Source organism: Cheilinus undulatus, linkage group 14, assembly GCF_018320785.1.
Source record: "Cheilinus undulatus linkage group 14, ASM1832078v1, whole genome shotgun sequence".
Lineage (NCBI taxonomy): Eukaryota > Metazoa > Chordata > Actinopteri > Labriformes > Labridae > Cheilinus > Cheilinus undulatus.
In genome coordinates this window covers 45,566,699-45,590,828 of record NC_054878.1, presented here as the reverse complement: position 1 = coordinate 45,590,828, position 24,130 = coordinate 45,566,699, and the positions used below count along the sequence as shown (strand labels likewise).

At 38.2% G+C, this 24,130-nt stretch overlaps 1 protein-coding gene across 2 annotated transcripts in view; it reads left to right on the top strand.

Moving 5' to 3' along the window:
- LOC121521359 (T-lymphoma invasion and metastasis-inducing protein 2) overlaps positions 1-23,699 on the top strand; it is a 40,845-nt gene extending 17,146 nt beyond the window's left edge. The window contains exons 6-23 of one of the 2 annotated variants that reach the window (XM_041805306.1): positions 143-328; positions 793-942; positions 7,527-7,592; positions 9,786-9,861; positions 10,082-10,171; positions 10,414-10,635; positions 12,077-12,159; positions 15,391-15,579; positions 16,391-16,459; positions 16,532-16,657; positions 16,751-16,859; positions 17,138-17,317; positions 18,257-18,375; positions 18,885-18,987; positions 19,897-19,952; positions 20,044-20,134; positions 21,196-21,283; positions 22,678-23,699. In XM_041805306.1, coding sequence (XP_041661240.1) covers positions 143-328; positions 793-942; positions 7,527-7,592; positions 9,786-9,861; positions 10,082-10,171; positions 10,414-10,635; positions 12,077-12,159; positions 15,391-15,579; positions 16,391-16,459; positions 16,532-16,657; positions 16,751-16,859; positions 17,138-17,317; positions 18,257-18,375; positions 18,885-18,987; positions 19,897-19,952; positions 20,044-20,134; positions 21,196-21,283; positions 22,678-23,224 — 2,550 coding nt within the window. In that variant the 3' untranslated portion in view covers positions 23,225-23,699. Of the gene's footprint in view, positions 1-142; positions 329-792; positions 943-7,526; positions 7,593-9,785; positions 9,862-10,081; positions 10,172-10,413; positions 10,636-12,076; positions 12,160-15,390; positions 15,580-16,390; positions 16,460-16,531; positions 16,658-16,750; positions 16,860-17,137; positions 17,318-18,256; positions 18,376-18,884; positions 19,001-19,896; positions 19,953-20,043; positions 20,135-21,195; positions 21,284-22,677 lie in introns of those variants that run through there. The other variant, XM_041805307.1, reaches the window with a different exon arrangement.
- Positions 23,700-24,130: the final 431 nt, after the last annotated feature.

The following is a 24,130-nucleotide window of genomic DNA, read 5'->3' as shown; positions in this document are numbered from 1 at the left end:
CAACCCCGCGACCCCCATCAGGATAAGCGGTATAGAAAATGGATAGAAGTCTTGTACACATTGTATCGGCTGCACTGTAATTAATCCAGCAATGCTTGTGCTTATGGCTTAAGATAAAACTCTTCCTCTCTGTTGTGTTCAGATCCAGCAGTGGGAGCAGAACCTGGAGAAACTGAACCTGGATCTGTTCCGGCTGAAGTGCTATCTGTCCAGCCTGCAGGGCAGTGAACTCCCTAACCCTAAGAGCCTCCTCGCTGTGGCCAGCCGGCCCTCCAAGAGCATGCTGGGACGTCTGGGGGTCTTCTCAGTGTCCTCCTTCCACGCTCTGGTAAAGAAACTGGATCCTTTATTATCAAACTCTCTGTAGATTAATTATGTTGGAGTTAGGGTTGTCAGGATACCTCAGTTTATACTGATTCTAGTAGAAATTAAATTATAGTTATACCCTTTTAGATACCGACGTAAATAAAAACTCTGGATGCCTGAAATTAAATTACTTTTTGGTTTTAGGGATAAAATAGTACAGGGAAACTGCTGCACTAACTCTTCTATGAAGCTGTCTGATTAAACTGAAGTCCTTTTCAAAAAGCTTCAGTGCTTTATAATAATTCTAATGATCAAAACAACAGATTTGTTTTGATTTAACACATGCAATTGCATTGACAACACTTTTGTGCAATGTCGCCAACATGCAGGAAGTCGCCTGAACTTTGTGAGACTGTTTTAAACACAGGGAATTATCAAAGAATTGCTCGTTTTAAGAGCCTTGGTTGGACCTTTGCGTGTCTCCAGGTGTGCAGTCGAGACGAGGAGGTGCTGAGGAGGAGGTGGAGGTCCCTGTCAGGAGGAAGAGGCAGCAGGAGGCGGGGCTTACCGTCCTCTCTGAAGGTCCTGGATGGAGCGAATAAACGCAGCAGAGACCAGAATAACTTCACATCACAGGTAAGATTATTTTACAGACTGCTGGTGGAGCACTGTGGTGGGTTAAGATCGTTGTTCATGACTCCTCTGCAGGTTTGGTTTAGAAAACAAACACTGATCCATCACTAGGCCTGTTAGTAAAACAGTGTTTGGTATGGGCTATGAGGCCTCGAGGATAAGCAGGAGAGAGGAGACCGTCCACTACCACTAGTGTTTATGATGCAGATATTTGGCCTGTCTGTCCCTGCTGAAACTCCTAAGTACTTTATCCTGGATTTCCCATCATGCTCTGCTTCCCAGGGCCCCCTCCTCTGGATAAACATGGAGCTATTTTAAGAGTCAGAGTCTAGAGGAGGATAAATCAGCATGCAGCTGGAGTATGAGTTTGGCACTCCTGTTTTCTGATGGTTCCTCAGCTGTTTTCTCACTAAACGCCTCTCCGTTTATTTCTCTGCGTACGTTTCCGTCTCTGTTACTCCTCTTTCAGTCGTCGTGATGAAGCAGAAAGTTTGTGGTTGTTCTGGTTTGGTTTTGTTCACCAGTGTTGGAAATTCCTGCAGCAGCAGCAGATTCATGCTGCAGGAGTTTGATTCTAGAGTCCTGCTACGACTTAAATATCCCATCAGCAATCTGTGAAAAACTCTCACAGACTTTTACAGTTTTACACAGCGGTGACTGCAGACACCAGCATGTCTAACTCTGACTTTCTACCTGACTTTCTGTCTAACATTCATGTTAACTTTTATAATTCGTGTAAGATTTCAACTTTTTATCTCATAATTCTGATTTTTTATCTCTTAATATTGACTATTTTCTCATAATTATGTTGTGCAATCTCATACATGGGACTTTAAATCTTATATTTTGATGTTTTATCTGAAAACTTTGAATTTCTGTCCTTGATTCTTGACTTTTTATCTTATAATTCTAAACTTTGATCTGACAATTTAGACTTTAAGCTCATACTATTGTCTGTTATCCCATGCTTTCGACTTTTTTCTCATAATATGACTTTTGATCTTAAAATTTTTTGTTTTTAGCTCACAGTTTTGACTTATTATCTCTAATTGTAGCTTTTTTATATCACAATTTGGATCTTTTTTATCTAAAACAAAACACTTGTTGTCTTCTGCTTTGGTTTTTTATCTTCTAATTTTGCTTTAATCTCATAATAATTACTTTTTATGTCATCATTTTTAATATATCTTGAAAAAGGTTAAATTTTAATCTCATAATTCTTTCTTACTTTCTCATTTTTTAGACTTTTCTTCTGATATTTCTGATGTTTATTGCATTATTTTGACTTTTTTTCATAAATTTGACTTTTATCTATAAGATTTACTTTCTGTCCTATAACTTTTGACTTTATATTTCCTCTCATTTTCTCTTTAATCCCAGAATTTTAAATTTAATGTGAGTTAAATCAATTTTCATCCCATGAATTTACTTTTTATCAACAATGTTGACTCTTTAGGACATTTTTATCCCATAATTTAGACAATTATCTTTAAGAAAATGACTTTTTATAACATAATTTTGCCCTTTTTTGTTTTCAAAAGTACTTTTTCTCAAAATTCCTTCTTTTTAGTCTCATAATTTAGATTTTTTTTTCTCAGTTTTTTTTTAATCTCATAATTTCACTTTTAATCCTGCAATATTGATTTTTTTACCTTGTAATTTGAAATTATATTTAAAAATTCTAACCTTTTATCTCATTATTTGACTGTTATTTCATAAATTTGGCTTTTAGCAATAACATTGTTTTTATCCTATAATTGAAACTTTTTATTTCCTCTTATTTCCCCATTTTATCTCAAGATTTGAGTTTAATGTGAGTTTGATTAGTTTTCATCCCATGAATTTATTGTTTATCAAACAATGTTGACCTTTTTTTATGATGTTTTTATCCCATAATGTTGACATTTATCTAAAAAAAAAATACATTTTTTACCACAAATTTGGCTTTTTTTGTTTTAAAAAGTATTTTTATCTGATAATTTTGACTTTTTAATCTCATAATTTATCCTGCAATGTTATTTTTTAACTTGTAATTTGGAATTGTATTTAATAATTTTTACCTTTTACCTCATTATTTCAACTTTTTTCTCACTATTTTGGTTTTTGATTATCTCCTAAATTTATTTCTTATCCTGAAATGTTGACTTTTTATCTCAGAATTCAGTTTTTCTCATAGTTTTGATTTTTTTTCCTTGCAAATTTACTTTTTATCCTGCCGTGTTGAACTTTTATCTCATAATTTGGAAAGTCTTGCAGACTTAAAATGGAGGATTTTCAACCATGTGTGTTTCTGTGCTTTTTAAATGTGTCACTATTTTTACGGCTCTAAAGCTGCTCTTGTTTGTTTGTGTTTATTTATTGGTGTAGTCGTAAACAGATCCAAACGTTGGCATTTTAACAGAGCTTCTCTCCCCGTCCCATCTGGAGTTCTGTGGTTGACGTCATCTTCAAAGGCCCCGTCCTGAGAAAAATAAGATAGTTTAGTCAAGCTCTCCTAAAAAAAAACCCTAAAATGAAAGGATGTTTGTCCACTCAGGGCCTCCGTAGAAAGATGCTGATGACTTTGAATGAAGGCCGATGTTTAATTTTCTGATAAGGACGTCTCTGACTCTGCTTGTCAGTGATGTGTTTCAGTGAATAATGATGATGTGTTCACTGACCATCAGGGATCCTCAGACTCCACGCAGGCTGCAGCTCCTCCGCTCCGTCTCCACAAACCCATAATTTCAGCTCAGAGTAACCCCTCATTTTTTCCCATGATGCCCCAGGCTGACTTGGAGGCTGGGTTTGGTATCAAAGTCATGTGTTTGTTCCCCTGTGGACCATTTTAATTTGGAGTAAACACAGACTGAGAGTATTTGTAGTTTTCTCTGAGTCATGATTCACCAGCGGTGGTTGTGTGCAGCTTTGTGTTCTAAATTTACTCCCAGATCACTTTTAAGATCCTTCAAACAAAAACTTTGTGTGTTTACTTTTAAGGTTTTATCAAACATTAAAGGAATACACAAAGTAAGGAAGCTGTCATTGTTTTCATGAGTGATGTCAGTTATATCAGACTTTATTCACAGTTTAAATATAAAAAGAGTGTGTTCCAAAATTAAAGTTTATGATATGATAGATCAAAACTTATTTTATACATCTTTTTTTTTTCTTTGCTAAAACAAACATTTTCAATCAAAGAAAACCGGCACTGCTGATCACAAAGTCTTGTAAAATGTTGAAAGAAAGAAGAAAAAAAACCTCTCCTCTTTTCTCATTGGTTCTTCAACCACAGGTACAGTTATACTGTTGGTTTGGTTTGGCCTGGGTTGGTTTGGTTTGGTTTTTGGTTTGGCCTGGGTTGGTTTGGTGTTTAGTTTGGCATGGTTTGGTTTTGTCTGGACTGGTTTGGTCTGACCTGGTTTGGTTTTTGCCTTGGCCTGGTTTGGTTTTTGGTTTGGTCTGGTTTGGTTTGGCCTGGTTTGATCTGGGTTGGTTTGGGTTTTGCCTGGTTTGGTTTGGCCTGGTTTAGTATGGCCTGGTTTGGTTTGGTTTTGGCCTGGATTGGTTTTTGTTGTGTTTGTGGTGTATGATGTGGGCTACTTTGGTGTTTTGGTCTGGGTGTATTTAGTTTGATTTCTTCTGGTGTGTTTTGGTCTGGGTTAGTCTTTGTTTTGGTTGGATCAGTTGGATTTTGTTCCGCTCTGTTTGATGTGATGCCCAAAGATAGAGAATCATAAATTAATAGTTAGTGTGGTTTAGATGGAGAATCATAAATTAATAGTTAGTGTGGTTTAGATGGAGAATCATAAATTAATAGTTAGTGTGGTTTAGATGGAGAATCATAAATTAATAGTTAGTGTGGTTTAGATGGAGAATCATAAATTAATAGTTAGTGTGGTTTAGATGAGAATCATAAATTAATAGTGTGGTTTAGATGGAGAATCATAAATTAATAGTTAGTGTGGTTTAGATGGAGAATCATAAATTAATAGTTAGTGTGGTTTAGATGAGAATCATAAATTAATAGTGTGGTTTAGATGGAGAATCATAAATTAATAGTTAGTGTGGTTTAGATGGAGAATCATAAATTAATAGTTAGTGTGGTTTAGATGGAGAATCATAAATTAATAGTTAGTGTGGTTTAGATGGAGAATCATAAATTAATAGTTAGTGTGGTTTAGATGGAGAATCATAAATTAATAGTTAGTGTGGTTTAGATGGAGAATCATAAATTAATAGTTAGTGTGGTTTAGATGAGAATCATAAATTAATAGTTAGTGTGGTTTAGATGGAGAATCATAAATTAATAGTTAGTGTGGTTTAGATGGAGAATCATAAATTAATAGTTAGTGTGGTTTAGATGGAGAATCATAAATTAATAGTTAGTGTGGTTTAGATGGAGAATCATAAATTAATAGTTAGTGTGGTTTAGATGGAGAATCATAAATTAATAGTTAGTGTGGTTTAGATGGAGAATCATAAATTAATAGTTAGTGTGGTTTAGATAGAGAATCATAAATTAATAGTTAGTGTGGTTTAGATGGAGAATCATAAATTAATAGTTAGTGTGGTTTAGATGGAGAATCATAAATTAATAGTTAGTGTGGTTTAGATAGAGAATCATAAATTAAAAGTTAGTGTGGTTTAGATGGAGAATCATAAATTAATAGTTAGTCTGGTTTAGATGGAGAATCATAAATTAATAGTTAGTGTGGTTTAGATGGAGAATCATAAATTAATAGTTAGTGTGGTTTAGATGGAGAATCATAAATTAATAGTTAGTGTGGTTTAGATGGAGAATCATAAATTAATAGTTAGTGTGGTTTAGATGGAGAATCATAAATTAATAGTTAGTGTGGTTTAGATAGAGAATCATAAATTAATAGTTAGTGTGGTTTAGATAGAGAATCATAAATTAATAGTTAGTGTGGTTTAGATAGAGAATCATAAATTAATAGTGTGGTTTAGATAGAGAATCATAAATTAATAGTTAGTGTGGTTTAGATAGAGAATCATAAATTAATAGTTAGTGTGGTTTAGATAGAGAATCATAAATTAATAGTGTGGTTTAGATAGAGAATCATAAATTAATAGTTAGTGTGGTTTAGATGGAGAATCATAAATTAATAGTGTGGTTTAGATAGAGAATCATAAATTAATAGTTAGTGTGGTTTAGATGGAGAATCATAAATTAATAGTGTGGTTTAGATAGAGAATCATAAATTAATAGTGTGGTTTAGATAGAGAATCATAAATTAATAGTTAGTGTGGTTTAGATAGAGAATCATAAATTAATAGTTAGTGTGGTTTAGATGGAGAATCATAAATTAATAGTTAGTGTGGTTTAGATAGAGAATCATAAATTAATAGTGTGGTTTAGATAGAGAATCATAAATTAATAGTTAGTGTGGTTTAGATAGAGAATCATAAATTAATAGTTAGTGTGGTTTAGATAGAGAATCATAAATTAATAGTTAGTGTGGTTTAGATAGAGAATCATAAATTAATAGTTAGTGTGGTTTAGATAGAGAATCATAAATCAATAGTTAGTGTGGTTTAGATGGAGAATCATAAATTAATAGTTAGTGTGGTTTAGATAGAGAATCATAAATTAATTGTTAGTGTGGTTTAGATGGAGAATCATAAATTAATAGTTAGTGTGGTTTAGATAGAGTATCATAAATTAATAGTTAGTGTGGTTTAGATAGAGAATAATAAATTAATAGTTAGTGTGGTTTAGATAGAGAATCATAAATTAATAGTTAGTGTGGTTTAGATAGAGTATCATAAATTAATAGTTAGTGTGGTTTAGATAGAGTATCATAAATTAATAGTTAGTGTGGTTTAGATAGAGTATCATAAATTAATAGTTAGTGTGGTTTAGATAGAGAATCATAAATCAATAGTTAAGTTGGTTTGTTTGTTTTTTTGTTTTGGTTTCTTCAGAGCAGGAGTTTCTTGTTTTTCTCTTAAATGACAGACTCAGTAAAACAGGACATTAGATATTAAAGAGTGCAGAGAGGGCGTCCACATACTTCTGGCCACTTTGCGTTTTCATTAACATTTTGTCCTGCCACCTGTCACCTCCTCCTTGACCCCTGGGAGAAAGAGGAGGAGGGGGACAAAGGGAGGAGACAAGGAGTTTGGTCTGAAGGACAGCTGTGTGATGGAGCTGCTGATGTTTGGACAAGCTGAGTAGAAAGAGGAGGATTAAAAGCTCCAGCGGCCTTTTTTTCTCCCAGGATTCCTTTGTCCCTCTGCCTTAATCCCTCTGAAGAGCCTCTAAATGATCCCCCACCTCCTCCTCCCCTCCACTGGACCTCCACCTCACTTCTCCCTCTCATCTGCTCCTCTTTTAACCTCCGTCCTTCCTTCCTTCCTCGTCTTCCTCTCAACATGACCTCTTCATTTATCTGCTCTGACGTCCTGCCGTTGTTCCAGCTTAGAAGCTGCTTTTTATTTACAGTTTCTCTTTAGAATAATTACTGATGATGAAACAAAAATGATTTACTTTCTTTAACAAGAAACATTTAAAAAAGAGACGTTTTTAAACGTTTGTCATCAGTGAGCATGCTCTGACACTTGACATGTTTTTCCTCATGCAGAGTGTCGACCGTGTGTCCAATCAGAGTGAGATGGCGCCCTCTGCAGGACGTCCTGCAGCTCTACAGGTGGGTTCACTGATTCTGCTACCTTCATGTTTTTTCAATTACAGCACATGTAATATTAACTAGATCAAAACTGCAACTTCAACTGAAATTGTGTGGGGATGCCAAGAGCCGAATTGTAGAAGAACTGCTGAAAATAGCCAAAAAGCATAAAAATAGCTGAACATAGCAAAAAAAAAAAAAAAAAACAGCATAAAATGGCATAAATATAGCTGAAAATGGCATTCAAGCAAAAATGGTCAAAAAGAAACGAAAATGGGTGAAAGAGGTGAGAATGGGAGGGAAAAGTGGTAAAGGGGTCAGAGAGTAGAAAAAAAAGGATGAAAAGAGACGAAACAATGAGTTATAGGTGACATAAAATGGTCCAAATGTGGCAAAAAAAAAGAGTGAAAAGAATGGCCAAAAAAAATGGGCAGAAAGCAGTCAAGAAGTGGCAAAAACGGGCAAAGAAAGAGGAAGCAAGTGGTTTTTAATGGCAACAGGTATGTTCAATGGGTGAAAAATGACAACAAAAATGGTGAAAAAGGGCAAAAGTGGGATAAAAGTGGCAACAACAAGTGGCTAAAATGGGCAACAACTAGGAAAAAGTGGTTTTTAATGACAAAAGGTAGCTTAAATGGGTGAGAAAGAATGGTGAAAAGGGGCAACAATGGGATAAAAGTGGCAAAAATGCGTAAAAAAATTTGTCAAAATGGGTAAAGTATGAAAAAGGTGGTATTCAATGGCAAAAGATAGCTAAAATGGGTGAAAAGTGGCAAAAAAAAAGTTTACTAATGAGTCTAATTGGCAACAGGCCAGCAACATGGCTGGGAATAAACGGGGAATTTTAGATGTGCTATTCGTACAGGATTTGTGTTACCTGTGGACCTCTGATTATTTGTTAAATACGCCCTGACGTTAGTGTTTGCTGCAGTGCATTCCCATGGAGTAAGTGTGTCTGTAATATTCTCAACTGTACAATTTCCTGAAGGAGAACACGTAGGTGCAGCATGGCTGCAGCAATGTAAATGCACAGTGATTTTTTAATATCTAATTCCTTACAAAAAATTGCAACATCATGCACATCACATTCTGCAGATATGCATGTCTTTTCCCTATCTAACATTCTTAGATCTGCAGCAAGCTTTCCATTCCTGATAAACTAGTGAATAGTCTCTCCTGACTCTTCCATTACTCTTTACTTCACGTCACCTGTGTGTATCTGCAGCTGATCAAACAGAGAGAGAGAGAGAGTCGAGCATCCCTTTGAGAAAGAGAGAGAGGTGTCCCGTGTTAAATATGAACCCCTCCTGTCATTTAGACTGTTTTTATGCAGTTGATGCTGTTGATATTATCCTGCATTCTATAATTCTGTGTCATTATGCACAACAACAACCCTCCTTGCACAGATCAGCTGTTGCGGCCTCGTCATTGAATGCTGAGCAACACATTTTAAATCATAAATTGTGTTGCACATGAAATGTACAGCTAAATAATAGTTTAGATCCTTGGTTCCCAACCTGAGGTCCAGGACCCCCTCTGGGGGGCACCAGAGATTACAGAGGGGGCATGAGAGTCTGTCTGCTCTGAGGTTAAAACTAGGGTCATTTAAACTATCTATGATCATGATTAAACACATGAAAGGTTCATACAAACACTGGTCATTTTGGTAATAACACTTGTGTTTTTGGCTATTTTGTTTAGCTTTAAATGATGAAAATTTAAATTAATGTGCGTTTTTGACAGCAATAAGTCACTTTTTTGTGTGGGTAAATATATAATGAGTCTTTTTTTGAGCGTGAGCTGGATGTTGATGTCTTTGTTTTTCATGTTTTTAAGCTCTTGGTGTAAGATAAAGTCCCTAAGGCATTCATTCATTCATTAACTGAAATAAGAGCCCTGTTATTAATGATCTATATGTGTTAAAAATTTGTTGGCAGTGTCTTATGCTTTGTGATTCTTAAAATCAGAAAAAGGAGCAGAAAGACATGATGTCCTGCATGAGGTCCCTATATACTAATCCTGGCTATAGACTACAGGGGCAGCATGAAGACAGAGATGCATGGAGGCAACTTTAGAGATTTAGGATGCATCTGTTTTTATGTCAGTGATTGGCTGGCAGCTGGGATTGGCTCTAGCCTCCTATGGGATAAGCGATATAGATAATGGTTTATGACTCTCCTAAAAGTTTCTTCTCTTCTTTTGTCTCTCGTTCAGGTGTGCAATGATCAGGTTTCTCTCCTCGATGTTTTCACTCTAAACGTCTGTCGACTCAACACCACACAAGACTTTGGTGAGAATAAACTCATTAAATCCCCCGTTTCCCTTTAGAGGAGATCTGAAATAGAAATGCATATAAATGCTTTTCTGTTTTATCTAGACTCATTTCATTTTTATTTAGAATAAACTTGTTTTGCACATTTTAAGCTGTTGTCTACGTAGCATTGTCTCCAGTGCTTTGTATTTTTTCAGCTGAAGGTATTAAAACAGATTTTTGGGTTTTGTGTGTGCAGGTTTTGCAGTGACGGGCCACGTAGACGGAGCAGGAAGGAGTCACATCTACGTCAGTGAGGTGGAGCCGCTGGGCCTGTCGGCCAGAGAAGGTGAAATGACAGAATCATTCATCTCTGAAGGATTAAACTTGAGCTCTTTTTGTCTTATGTGAAGTATCATCATCAACCACGTGGTAATCCTTCATGCGTGGACGCACATTTGACTTCATTCTGATTGGTTGGTTGTGTAGACAAAGCGAGTACTGCCATGTCTTAAAGATGCCTTGTCAGCTAATCTGATGTATCATGTCCAAACAACTTCTTTGTTTTGTTTCTGTTTTTTTTCCCATCAGGCCTCAGGGCAGGAGACGAGGTCCTGGCGGTGAACGGGCTCTTCGTGTCTGGACTTGACCTGGACTTGATGCAGAGTCTCTTCAGTCATCAGAAGCTCCAGCTGCTGCTCCGGAGAGACGAGACAGCGAGCCACGAGGGGCCCACCGTCGCCCCCACATGGCCGGACCCTGGAGAGTCCTGCCAACCTCAACCCCCCAAAGACCCCCAGACCTGGACCAGTGGTATGTACATAAACACTGCATTAGACTCATTAAAAAGATTTATTTGGGGTTCTTTTAAGTGTTGAATTTTGCAAGATTTTGACAAAAAAATTGATTTCAATTAGTAAATAGTTAATGATTTGTCAATCTATCAAATAAAACAGAAAAATTAACCACATTATATCCAAAATATTTATTTTATTCAATGATATTCCATGACTATAAGATTAATTAAACTTTATTTTATTTTATGAATTTTTATTTTATGTAATTTTCTTTATTTTATTTTTTGAATTTGCTTCATTTTATTTTAATTTATTTTGTTACATTAAATGTTATTTTATTATATATATATATATATATATATATATATATATATATATATATATAAAATTTCATGGTAATTTTGTAATTTTATTTTACATAAATTTATGTAAATTTGTTTTATTTTCTGAAATCTGGCTTTATTTTATTTTTTGTCAAATTCAATCAAATATTTTATATAATTCATTTTTTATTTACCTTTTTTCTTTTAATTTATTTAATTGTCTTTAATTTTTTTCTTTTGATTTATTTTATTTTATTTTATTAAAATTTATCTTATTTTTTTGCTAATGTTGGGTATCAAGATGATAATTCACTATAAGAAATGATAAAATGGGTTGAGATTTCTAATTAATTAATCTTTAAATAATAAAAATAATTTAAAATTATTTGAATGCATTTTCCAGCTTTTTTGTTAGTAGAATATTCTGAATATGACAATATAAGTAAATACATTTTTTATTGATATATATTGATACCATTTTGTAGTCATAATTTGTCCATATTTTATTTTATTGTAGACATAATTTAGTATTTTATTAGACAAGTTATTTAAGAAGCTATTTTATAGATTTTTTTTATTTGAATTCTTGTTTATATATTTGTTCTTTTTCACATTGAGTGTTATTACATGGATAATAATTTTTTCAACATATATTATTTTATTGTTTTTTTATCCCATCATTGCAGCAGACAGTACATTCAAATAGATTTCAGCTCATGATGAGAAGATGATCTTCACTTTACATTTTCTGACATTAAAACTCCCATAGAGAGAGCAGCGTTTAATCCCTCTGCTCCCGGGGGGGCTTTTATTGTGAAGGAGGTCGATGATCTGTCAGGTGCAGTTAGGGCTGCAGTGAAGAGGCTTCGGCCCCAGGGAATTATGGGTAAACAGCCTGCAGACAATGTGTAAGAGCTGAACCTCTCTGTGACGATGCTGAATCCCATTTTCTCTGCTTTATTTTGGCTTTAATCTGATGCTTTTGTTCATTTTGATCTGATGTTTTCATTTATTGAGTGGACAATTAGAAAAAGAGTGAGATAAGATCAGAAGTCCTTAGTAATAAATACATGAAAAGTTAGAACATAATCATTTATTCATCATTCATATTCTTTATCCTTATTTATTTCACAGATTCTCCGTCTGCGGTTTACGGCGTCCAACCTCCTGTTCCTGATGATGTTTCATCAAAACCGTCAGCTGACTCAGAGCAGCAGGTGAGATTCTATCAGACTTTAGACCTTTATTTATTTAGACCTGTGGGGCGGGCACACTGGCTTATTGTCTGTAGACCCCCTGCAGGGTTTTGTCCAATCAGAGAGGAGAAAATCCAAAAATGGCACAAAAACAGTTTGAAATGCAAAAAAATGGAATGCGATTAAAAGAATGCAATTAATCATAATTAACTACAGAAATTCTGAGACTTATCATGTAAGCAGTATGTATAATACATATTGTAACACATACGTTTTATATGTATGTTGAGATATTTGTGACTGTTAATCAGATAAACACACTCTGTAAGATAAGATGTGAGTTTTTGCAGTATGATGATTCTTGGTTGTTGTAAACTCACCTGCAGAAATCCTCTCCCACAATCCCCCAGTGCTTCCTGAACTCAGACAGTGTTTGTGTCATGTGACATGCGATGTTCAGATAATCCGGTTTACTCCTTCAGGAGTGTTTGTTTGTAAGTCTGTCGGAGGATTAATGGCGTCCTGCAGTGCGAGCTCTCAGACTTTATAGATGTTGTTCCTCACCGGCTGCTCCTCCGGCGCTGACGGTCCCCGGAGGCGACCTCTGACCCCAGACCAGGCCCCGTCCTCCTCCTCCTCCCTCTCATTGGGGATGGGCGCTCTGTGCTGGGTGCTGCCACTGGAGGACGAGGACTGGGAGACGCTGGAGGACGAGGAGGAGGAGGGAGGAGAGGTTGGTCTGCAGGAGGAAGCTGTGTGCTGTCTGAGCTGCAGGAGGCCCCCTGAACGCCTCGTCCTGCTGGTTGGTCTGATCTTTGGACTTTTAGTTGGTGTGAAATAGTCGTAGCTGGAGTTGATCTAAAGCTTCTTCTTCCTGATTTGTCATCTTTAATTATTGTAGCAGGAGATAAAGCTAACTGTTCACTGTACATGCAGAGAAAGCTCGTTAGGAAGACAGTATTTCTAGTTCGCTGCCAGAGACGTTGAAGTCTGGGTGCCAGATTCTAGTCCAAACATTCAAACCATTCCTGCAAAGGAAAAGTGTGCTTGTGCAGCTTTATCGGCAAGTCTAAACACTCAAGGGCTATATGAGGACCAAGTAACAGATTGTCAAACCTCAGATACAGGAGGACGATTCAAATTCCATCCTAGCCATGGGACGGTTGAGCAGCTCTCTACCCGTGTGAGGTGTCTTGGGGAGCATGGGAGTTTGCTCACCTGGTCTACATGTGTGTCGTTGACTTGGGGGTTAAGTTAGGGTGTACTGCAGGAATATGGTGTCTGGGTGCCTTTACAGAGAGCCAACAGCCACATTGTTTTGTTGGCCTCTGCCTGGGTTAACCCTTTGTCTCAGATTCTGTTTGTGGCTCTCATGAGCAGGCTCTCAAGACAAGGACAATAAGGAGGGTCGCTGAGTAGCCTCAGAACTTCATCTCTGCTGTTTGTGGATGATGTTGTTCTGCTTGCTTCTAAAGCCACAGATGTCCAGCAGAGACTGGGGGTTTGCAGCTGAGAAAGGGGTCTGCACCTCCAGGTCTGATGGTTCCCTGCTGGATTACTCTCCCTATGGGAAGTGAGTCTCTGTTATGTATCTCAGGATCGTGTTCACGGTGAGGGTAGAATGGATTGGTAGGTGGATTGGTGCAGCATCAGCAGTGTTGCAGCCATTATACTGAACAGTCATGGTGAAGAGGAAACTGAGCCTAAAGGCAAAGCTTTTAATTCGCTAGCTGATCTTCATCCAGCGCTCACCTTTGTTGTTCATGACATCTAAGTAATGATCTAATGGATGGATGGATGGATGATGGATGGATGGATATTTGATGAATTGATGGATGGACTGATGGATGGATGGATGGATGGATGGATGGATGGATGGATATTGAATGGATATTGAATGTGGATGGATAAATGGATTGATGATGGATATTTGATGGATGATGGATGGATGGATTGATATTTGATGGATGAATGGATGATTGGATAATGAATGTGGATGGATGAATGGATGGACTGATAGATGAATCGATGGATGGATGGATGAATGGATAATGAATGTGGATGGATGATGGATATTTGATGGATGGAAGGATGATGGATAGATGCATGGATGGATAGATAGTTGTTTGGATGATGGATGGATCGATATTTGATGGATGGATGTTTGATGGATGGATGGATATTGGATGGATGGATGAAAGAAAGAATGGATGGATGGATGATGGATGGATGGATAGATAGATAGTTGTTTGGATGGTGGATGGTTGGATATTGGATGGATGGATGGATGGATGAAAGAAAGAATGGATTGATGGATGATGGATAGATAGTTGGTTGGATGGTGGATTGATATTTGATGGATGGATGATAGATGGATGGATATTTGATGGATGGATGATGGATGGATGGATGGCTCAACTTTAGTTACATGTGTTTTGGGGAAGTTTTCCATTTCAACAAAAAATAGAATATACAAACCACAGTAACTAAACTAAATCATGGCTGCCCTGTGTGGGTGAATTTTGTTTTTAATTACCAAAGAAATTGCTGCAGAATCCTGCAGTCCGTTGTCTTTATTAACTCATTTATGCAGGATTTTGCTTCATCATTTTCATCTGTCTTATGAAACAAATGTACATTTTATTTTAAAGCTTCATGTTTCATTCCATCAGTTAATAAAAACAACATATTTTCTTTTAAACATCCACTAGTTTAAAAGTACCGATGGTTTTCACGTCTGTATGATGCTTTTAGTCAAAATGTGCATTAATCATGAGAAAGATTTTTTTAGAATGAAGTCAAAAGCGTCTGTATGTGGAAGATTTGATGCTGCTGGCTGCAGAAATGTTGTGTTTAATGACACTTTAAAGCAGTTGTCCATGTGGGGTTTTAGTTTCAACCTGTTTCACTCCATTGCTGCATTAAATAAAACTCCTTTATTGTGTTTAATCATGGAGTCTCAGTGAGGATTAGGGCATCATTTTTAAGAGTTAAAGAGCAGAAACTGAAGCGTTGTGGTCTGTTATTAAAAGCTGAGAGTCGGCAGTGAGCACGCTGAATTTATCAGGCTGTCGGCAGTTTATTATTGTGTGACAGCTCAGATTATGATGATGAACGAGGCGGCCGGCAGGTTAACTCCTCGTCCTCCCTCAGGGTCACTCTGACAACGTTTCAGTGTGATTTTAAAACCTGTACAGACTGAAACTGGAATGTAAAATCCCAGAGAAAATGATAAGGGTTTGTTTCTTTCAGAACGTGGAGCGGGTCTACTCTCTGTACCAGACTTTCCCAGAATGCCAAACGGCAGAGGCAGATGTTCCCAAGAACCCATATAGCAGAGAGGCAGGGCTCCAGCCTTCAAGCCCCGCCCACCTGAGTGTGTGTCAGCGTCTGCGTAAAGTCATCCAGGAGCTGGTGGACACAGAGAAATCCTACGTCAAGGTCAGGAATAGGGCATTTATGCTAATTACTAACAGATACAGACGGCATCGATTTGAGGGGGAAATACCAAAATTTACCAAAAATACAGCAACACCTGTGCTAATAGAAAAGCACAGTAAAAGTGAAATCAACTGGCCAAAGTACCTCATTGGAGTCACCTGGCTAAAATCCACCAACATTTAGCCAGTTAACGGGTGTAAATGTCAAACAAAAACAGCTTGAAGTAGCAATAACAACAAGTTAAAGGTGGCAAAAATGATCAAAAAGCAACAAAAATGGGTGAAAATGGGGAGGAAAAGTAGAAAAGGGGGGCAGAAAGTAGCAAAACATGGGTGCGAAGTGACAAAAAATGAGTTGTAGGTAGCTAATATGGGCGAAGATTGGGAGAAAAAATGGTGAAAAGGGCAAAGATGTAAAAAAAAAAGTGGCGAAAAGAAGTGGCAAAAACGGGCAAAAAAATAGGTAACAAGTGGTATTTAATGGCAAAACGTGACTTAAATGGGCAAAAAAATGACAAAAAAATTGTGAAAAAGGGCAAAATTGAGATAAAAGTGGCAAACAAGAGTGGCTAAAAAGGGCAAAAACTAGAAAGAAAGTGGTATTTAATGGCAAAAGGAAGCTTAAATTGGTGAAAAGTGGCAAAAAATTGTGAAAAAGGGCAATAAAGTTTACCTTTTTAAGGTTTTTTAGGGGGATAATATTAAAATTAAGACATAAAAAAAAACACAAAATAATCACAAAAGAGCCACATGTGGCTCCAGAGCCACACGTTGAGTATCACTGATCTAACCCATCCCTCTCTTTTTATCAGGACCTGGTGTGTCTCTTTGATGTCTACCTCACTCCTCTGCAGCAGGAGACCTTCCTCAGTAAAGAAGAGGTAAAAACAGATCACATTTGAACCAATCAGAGCTCAGTGAGTGTGGTGTCTGACTGCGGCGTCTCTCTGTAGATGGAGGCGTTGTTCGGATGTCTGCCCGAGATGTTGGACTTCCAGAAAGTTTTTCTACAAACGCTGGAGGAGAGAATCGCCTTGTGTCCGAACTTCAGCCACCTGGAAACACCAGCTCAGTTCAAGGTGAAACTCCAAACCGTCTGCAGACACATTTCAGATGACCTGAACGGCTCCTTTGGAACTTATTATCCAAAATTTTCCTTTTATTCCTCTTAGAAACTCCTCTTCTCACTGGGAGGGTCTTTTCTCTACTATGCCGACCACTTCAAACACTACAGCGGCTTCTGTGCGAACCACATCAAAGTGCAGAAAGTTCTGGAAAGAGGTAACAAAACATCTATTTTCACCTTTTCTTAATAATCTAAGGAACAATTTCTCATTTTTTAAAAGTAGGGAATGGGCAACAAAAAACTGGAAAAGTGAGCAGTGCTAATAAAAAACAGTTTAATGAGATTAATTGTGAAAAGGTAAAAAAAATGGGTATAAAAGGAGCATTTTAGAGAGGCAGAGTCTCTCAGTCCAGTTCAGGTTAAGCTCAGAACATGAACTGTTTTTGTCCCTGATTTATATGTAAATTAAGTTATGGTGATGTCTTTCTCACAGCCAAGACCGACACGGCCTTCAAGCATTTCCTGGAGGCGAGGAATCCGACCAATCAGCACTCGTCGTCTCTAGAGTCGTACCTCATCAAACCAGTTCAGAGAGTCCTAAAGTACCCGTTGCTACTCCGAGAGCTGGTGTCACTGACCGACCCCGAGAGCCCCGAACATATACACCTGACAGGTACAAAATCACACCTGACAGGTACAAACACACACCTGACAGGTACTAACACACACCTGACAGATACAAACACACACCTGACAGTTACAAATAAACACCTGGCAGGTACTAACACACACCTGACAGTTACAAATAAACACCTGGCAGGTACTAACACACACCTGACAGGTACAAATAAACACCTGACAGGTACAAAACCACACCTGACAGGTACAAACACACACCTGACAGGTACAAAACCACACCTGACAGGTACAAACACACACCTGACAGGTACAAAACCACACCTGACAGGTACAAAACCACACCTGACAGGTTTAAACACACACCTGACAGGTACAAAACCACACCTGACAGGTACAAAACCACACCTGACAGGTACAAATACACACCTGACAGGTACAAACACGCACCTGACAGGTACAAGCACACATCTGAAAGGTACCAACACACACCTGACAGGTACAAAACCACACCTGATGGGTACAAATACACACCTGACAGGTACAAAACCACACCTGACAGGTACAAAACCACACCTGACAGGTTTAAACACACACCTGACAGGTACAAAACCACACCTGACAGGTACAAAACCACACCTGACAGGTACAAATACACACCTGACAGGTACAAACACACACCTGACAGGTACAAGCACACACCTGAAAGGTACCAACACACACCTGACAGGTACAAAACCACACCTGATGGGTACAAATACACTCCTGACAGGTAAAAAATGCATACCTGGCAGGTACAAAACCACACCTGACAGGTACAGACGCACATGTCATGTCAGTATTGTATTTAACATTATATTTGGTCTCTTTTAAAATGCACTAGGAAGAATGCAGGTTTAAGGTTATGTTTTTGGGAGACATTGGCTCTATCAGGGTCTATAAAAAGCTGACTGTAGTTCCTCTTTTGTCCACACAGAGGCGCTGCGAGCCATGGAGAAAGTGGCAAGTCACATCAATGAGATGCAGAAGATCTACGAGGACTACGGATCCGTGTTCGACCAGCTGGCTGCAGAGCAGAGTGGAGCTGAAAAACAGGTCCAAAAAACACGATAAATGAAAAATACTTGCTAGATTTTGGGTTTATTTGGATTTTTTCAAGAGCTGAAAACATGGAAATTTCCCAAAATGTAACTATCTTTACCCTAGCTTTTCTTTTTGTTCCAGTCATCCCCCATATGGTCTACTTTATTAGCTATCAGCTCTATATTATTCATTTTAATTTCAATTATTAACTGAAGTTGTTCTAATCTGTGTTATTCTTATATTTTACTCATAATTATTTATATTAATATGCTTTCATTAACATCTTACTGCTTTAACAGCCATCAAGTAAGCTTCACAAAATTTGTTTTATTTGCATTTTTGTTGTTATTTTATTTGAGCCTATTTTTTTTTTTTTTCTCTTCTTAAAGGCAGTAGACAGGTTTCGTGGTTGTCCAAATGTATTGCTGTTTTTGAGTCCTGAGATCTTGTGGATCAACAGATCCATACAATAATATTTATAATAGAAATTATATGTTCATCTACTCTGTTTCCATCCTCAGGAGATCTCGATGGGAGAGTTTCTGATCCACTCATCGGTTGTTTGGTTGAACCCACTGCCTTCTCTGGGCCGTCTGAGGAAAGATCCAGAAATCACGCTGTTTGGTAGGTAAACACTGTGAGTCAGTGACACTGTTTATAAAATTCATGAATGTGGATTTATACCCATTTTGGGACATTCAGATACCAAATCCTTGATTCTCTGTGTTCAGCTGAAGTGATCTCCTGTATGCTGTAAACAAAAAGCTTGGCTTTATTTATGCCTGTCCAGCCTTGCTCAGAGTGATGGGAATTTAGGCTCTTTTTAGAGATCTGGATTGTTTGTCTGCTCAGTAATGAGAGCTTGTGTTTTGGCTCTCTTTATTTGGTACTATTTAACCCTTTTTACATTTGCAAATAACAAAAAAAAAAATGAAAAAAGCAACCATCCAGCTCATCAATGAGAGACACATCACTTCATCTCTTTGTCATTATTAGAAAACATACCAACAATCTTCTCTTAAGCCCGATTTAGACCACAGATATAAACACAAAAATGCTGTGCTATCTCAGTCTTGTTATACTAATGATATCTGCTGAGAATGATTCATTTTCTATGGACATGTGTAACTCCTACAGCCTTCAATTCCTCATGGATTATCTCATGAAGCACAGCGCATCCTGCTTACGAGTGCAGCTGGAAAAAGGAGAGCCTTTTCAAAACCATATGTCTATTTCCCTTTTTTACATTTATCTGCTTCTTGGAAATGCTCAGTTAGCTTTTTTGAAACTTTTCACACTTAAACTTTAGCGTAACGTGCAGCCGAGGGAAAAGACATGATAGTTAAGTGGCTGAATTTTATTTTTTCAAACTTAAAAAAAGATAGATGCCGGCCTAATCATTTCACCTACAGCTTCACTGCACACGGCATGTAGGGACACCAAACCACAGAAGAAGGGTTGTCATTGAAGACATATTGTCAATGCAGACCATGGACGTACGTTTGAACAATCCCTCTGCGTTTGTTTCCTCAGTGTTTAAACGAGCCGTCATCCTGGTGTACAGAGAGAACAAACTGAAGAAGAGGATGGTGAGTCTCCTCTTCATCTTTAAACAAAAAAAGCCCGCTGTATTGATCTGATTTGATTGGTTAGACTGATGGTCTCTGTGCTCCGTCTCAGACTGGATCTCGCTCAGCTGATCTCGACCCCTTCAGGTTCCGCTGGTTAATCCCAGTGTCAGCTGTTCAGGTCAGACCGGCCAACGTCACAGGTGAGTGTCCATGTTTACCATTTTGTAGAATCCCCTCATCTTTTAACAGTCTGTAAACGAATGGGAATGGAGGAGACCAGCTGCTGGGAGAGGAATGTTTTCTCATTCTTGTCTGATGTAGGATTCTAGCTTCTCAGCAGTCCTGGGTCTTCTTTCCATTTTCTGATGCTCCAAGTGTTTTCTATTGGTGGAAGGTCTGGAATTAAAATTTAAAATTTAGTTTCATCTGACCACAGAACAGTTTTCCATGTATCCTCAGTTAAATGAGCTTTGGTCCAGAGAAGACGGCGATGTTTCTGGATCCTGTTCACATATGGCTTCTTCTCTCCATGATCCAGCTTTAACTGTCATTTGTGGATGGCACGGCCAACTGTGCTGACAGACGATTATTTCTGGAAGTGTTCCTGAGCCCACGCAGTAATTTTAGTACAGAATCATGCCTGTTTTTAATGCAGTGGCCCCTGAGGGCCCCTTCAGCTTTGTCACTTGCTCACAGAGATTTTTCCAGATTCTCTGAATCTGTTGATGATATTCTGGACTGTATATTGTGGGGTTTTAAAAGTTTACATTGACAAACTTTTTTTTTTTTTTTTTTTTAAATGTTCCAGTTTTTTGCAGGTTGGCAAACCTTTGCCCATCCTGACTTCTTCTCTCTAAAATGCTCCTTGTATACCCAGTCATATTACCGACCTGTCGCCAATTAACCTAATCAGTGGGAAAATGCTACTTCAGCTATTTTCATTAGTACCACTTACGTTTCCAGCCTTTTGTTTCCCTGTCCCTACATTTTGAGACAAGCTGCTGCCATCAACTTAAAAACGAGCTAATATTTTTCATAACATGGTGAAATATCTCAGTTTAACATTTGATATGTTGTTTTTATTTATTTCTGAATCAAATATGGTTTTATGAGATTTGAAAATCAGTGCTTTCTATTTTTACTAATATTTCACACAGCGCCCCAACTTTTTCGGATTGGTGTAGGATTAATCTATTTCTAGGTGTTTCATTTTATTAGATGCAACATGTGGTAACGTTTCTTTTTCTTGTCTTTTGTTAAGGATCAGAGAACCCCTGTGTGTGGGAGCTCGTTCACAGCCGGTCAGAGGTGGAGGGGCGACCGGAGACCGTGTTCCAGCTCTGCAGCAGGTATAAACTTAAACATGAATTATGGGACATTTTTGCATAAAAATACTTATTTTTAATCACAGTAGTTTGAAGATACTATATATCAGTGATACTCAACATGTGGCTCTTTTGTGAGGATTTGTGGCTCTTTTATGTCTTAATTTGAAATATTATTCCCCCAGAAATCCTTAAAAAGGGAAACTTTGACCTCAGAATTATCCATTGCAATTTGTTTCCCACAATAATGCAGTAGGCTTCAATTGTCAACCTTTATTTTTGTCTGCATATTTCCATCGCCCTTATTTGCAGTTTTTGCACTTTATTTTTTACCCTTTTTGCTTTTTTTATCTTGCTTTTCGCAAATTGCACTTTTTTACCCTTGTTTGCTGCTTTTTGCCCATTTAAGGTATCTCTTGCCATTACATAAGATAAGATAAGATTTTATTGATCCCCAGAGGGGAAATACTGGCTTTGTAGCAGCACAACAGGTGGTACAAGTACAAAAGAAACGAACATATAACTAAATAAAAGCTAAATAAATAGCTAAACAAATAAGGGGCATGCCATTTCCCCCCATTTTCCTTCACCTTTTTGTTGCTTTTTGCCACTTTTAGTTATTTTTCACTCATTTCCCCTCACCTTTTTGCTGCTTTTTGCAAATATTACTTATTTTTCCCTACTTTTCCTCAACCTTTTTGCCAATGTAAGGTACTTTTCACTCATTTTCCCCTACCCTTTTGCTGCTTTTTGCCATTAGTTACTTTTCACTCATTTTCCCCCCCCTTTTTGCTGCTTTTGCCAATATTAGTCACTTTCACTCATTTTCACCCACGTTTTTGCTGCTTTTTCCCAATTTTAGTTTTTTTTTTCACTCATATCCCCCCACCTTTTGGTTGCTCTTTGCCAATTTTAGTTACTTTCACTCATTTTCACCCACCTTTTTGCCAATTTTGCCAATCTTAGTTACTTTCACCCATTTTCACCCACCTTTTTGCCAATTTTGCCAATTTTAGTTACTTTCACTCATTTTCACCCACCTTTTTGCTGCTTTTTGCCAATTTTAGTTATTTTTCTCTCTTTTTTGCTGTTTTGTTGCTTTTTTACAATTACTGCCACTTTTAAGTCATGTTTTGTCACGTCTCACCCAGTTTTTACCATTTTCTACCTATTTTACCCCGTTCACCCATTTTAGGCCACTCTATCACAGCTTTTTCACCTATTTTGCCAGCTTTAATTTATTTTTCAAGACACTTTCACCCACTTTTCACCACTTAGACTGTGGCTCTTGCAAAGGTATTTTTCAACAGTTTGGCTCTTTGGTTGAGCAGGGTTGAGTAACGCTGCTATAGATTTTAGTTGAGTTAGGTTTAAGACAACCCTCTGAGTTCTGACCAGTCGTGTCGTTTGTGTTTCAGCTGTCTGGATTCGAAGGCAAGCGTGCTGCGAGCTCTGCGCTCCCTCCTCCGAGAGCGAGGGCCCACCGGCTCTCTGAGGAGGACTCGGCTGTCGACGGCGGAGAGGAGCAGCTCCTGGAGGAGGCGGCAGCAGCGATGTCGCTCTGACACCCTGAGGACGACACCATGTCAGCCGGAGGAGAGCTGCGGGCGCGACGGCAGATCGATCCTCGGGGAGACGTGTTCAGAGCCGCCCCTGCCGAGCCGCTCCGCCGCCTCTGACCCTGCGGGGAAGAGGAGCAGACTGTGCTCCCTGACCAGTGAGCTGGAGGCTCAGCTGCAGCGGCTGAACTTCACAGAGGAGGAGGCTGATCGGGGAGGAGGTGCTCAGGCCGAGGAGGAGACAAGGCGGAGCTCCAGTCTGCGACGAGTAGACACTCCTGACTACGGCGGCCTTCTAGAGGCGGACTTCAGCGTGCAGAGCCTGACCTCCATCATCAACGAGGACTGTTTCTTTGACAACAAGCTCGGGATGCAACAGGCTACCGTACCTACGCTACAAGGCTAACCTACAACATGCTAACCACGCTAAGCTAACCAGAAGGAAGCTATCTGAAAGAGAGGTAAACTCTTTAAATCAGACCTGAGCTGATTTAAATCCAACCTCCATAAACAGGAAGTTTAAAAAGAAGAGCAAACAGTCGTCTTTGTAAATTCCTGGATGTGATTAAAAGGATTTTTGGATAAAACGACCTCCAGCAGCGCTCTGAACGGTTCAATAACCTCGACCTCAGGAGAAGAATGCAGATTTGTTCACTAAAGGAGCTCAGCCTGTTCACGAGGGAAACGTGGGAATGTCGGCTCAGCTTTAAAGTCATTACTGTTGCGAAGTCCAAGACAACAATTTTACATGAGTACCCTGATGCAGACAAGATGGCTGCCATACATCCAATCCATACCGGAAGTCTCAACCGGAAGTCCGTACGTCTAAGATTAGGCTTAGGCATTAAAACCTGAGTGGTTAGGTTCAGGGTAAGGCAGTGGGGAAGGTGATATATCTGAGATCCAGCACTAAGGGTTAGGCTTAGGCACGAAAAAGACTGACACACACTGGCAGCTGAGTCCAACACGAAGAAGAAACTTCTGCTTGGGACTTCCAGCATGGATTGGATGTAAAGCGACGCCCATCTCGTCCATCTTGACTGCAGTTGGGTCCCTCTCCAATTTTAAGGTTGATTCTGAGCTCAGACACACAAGCACCCAGTCTGAAACAGGTGTAAGACTAGGTCCACATTCATAGTAAACATGGGTCCATCAGATGTAACCATGAATTAAAAATCATGCACGTTAAAAATAAAAAATTCCAATATTCTAAGTTAAAATCAGGCTCAAAGACAATAATCAACCAAAGAAAAAGTGCTCTAAAATAAATCATTAAAAAACATTTGGTATGAAAAATGTTTATTAAATAAAT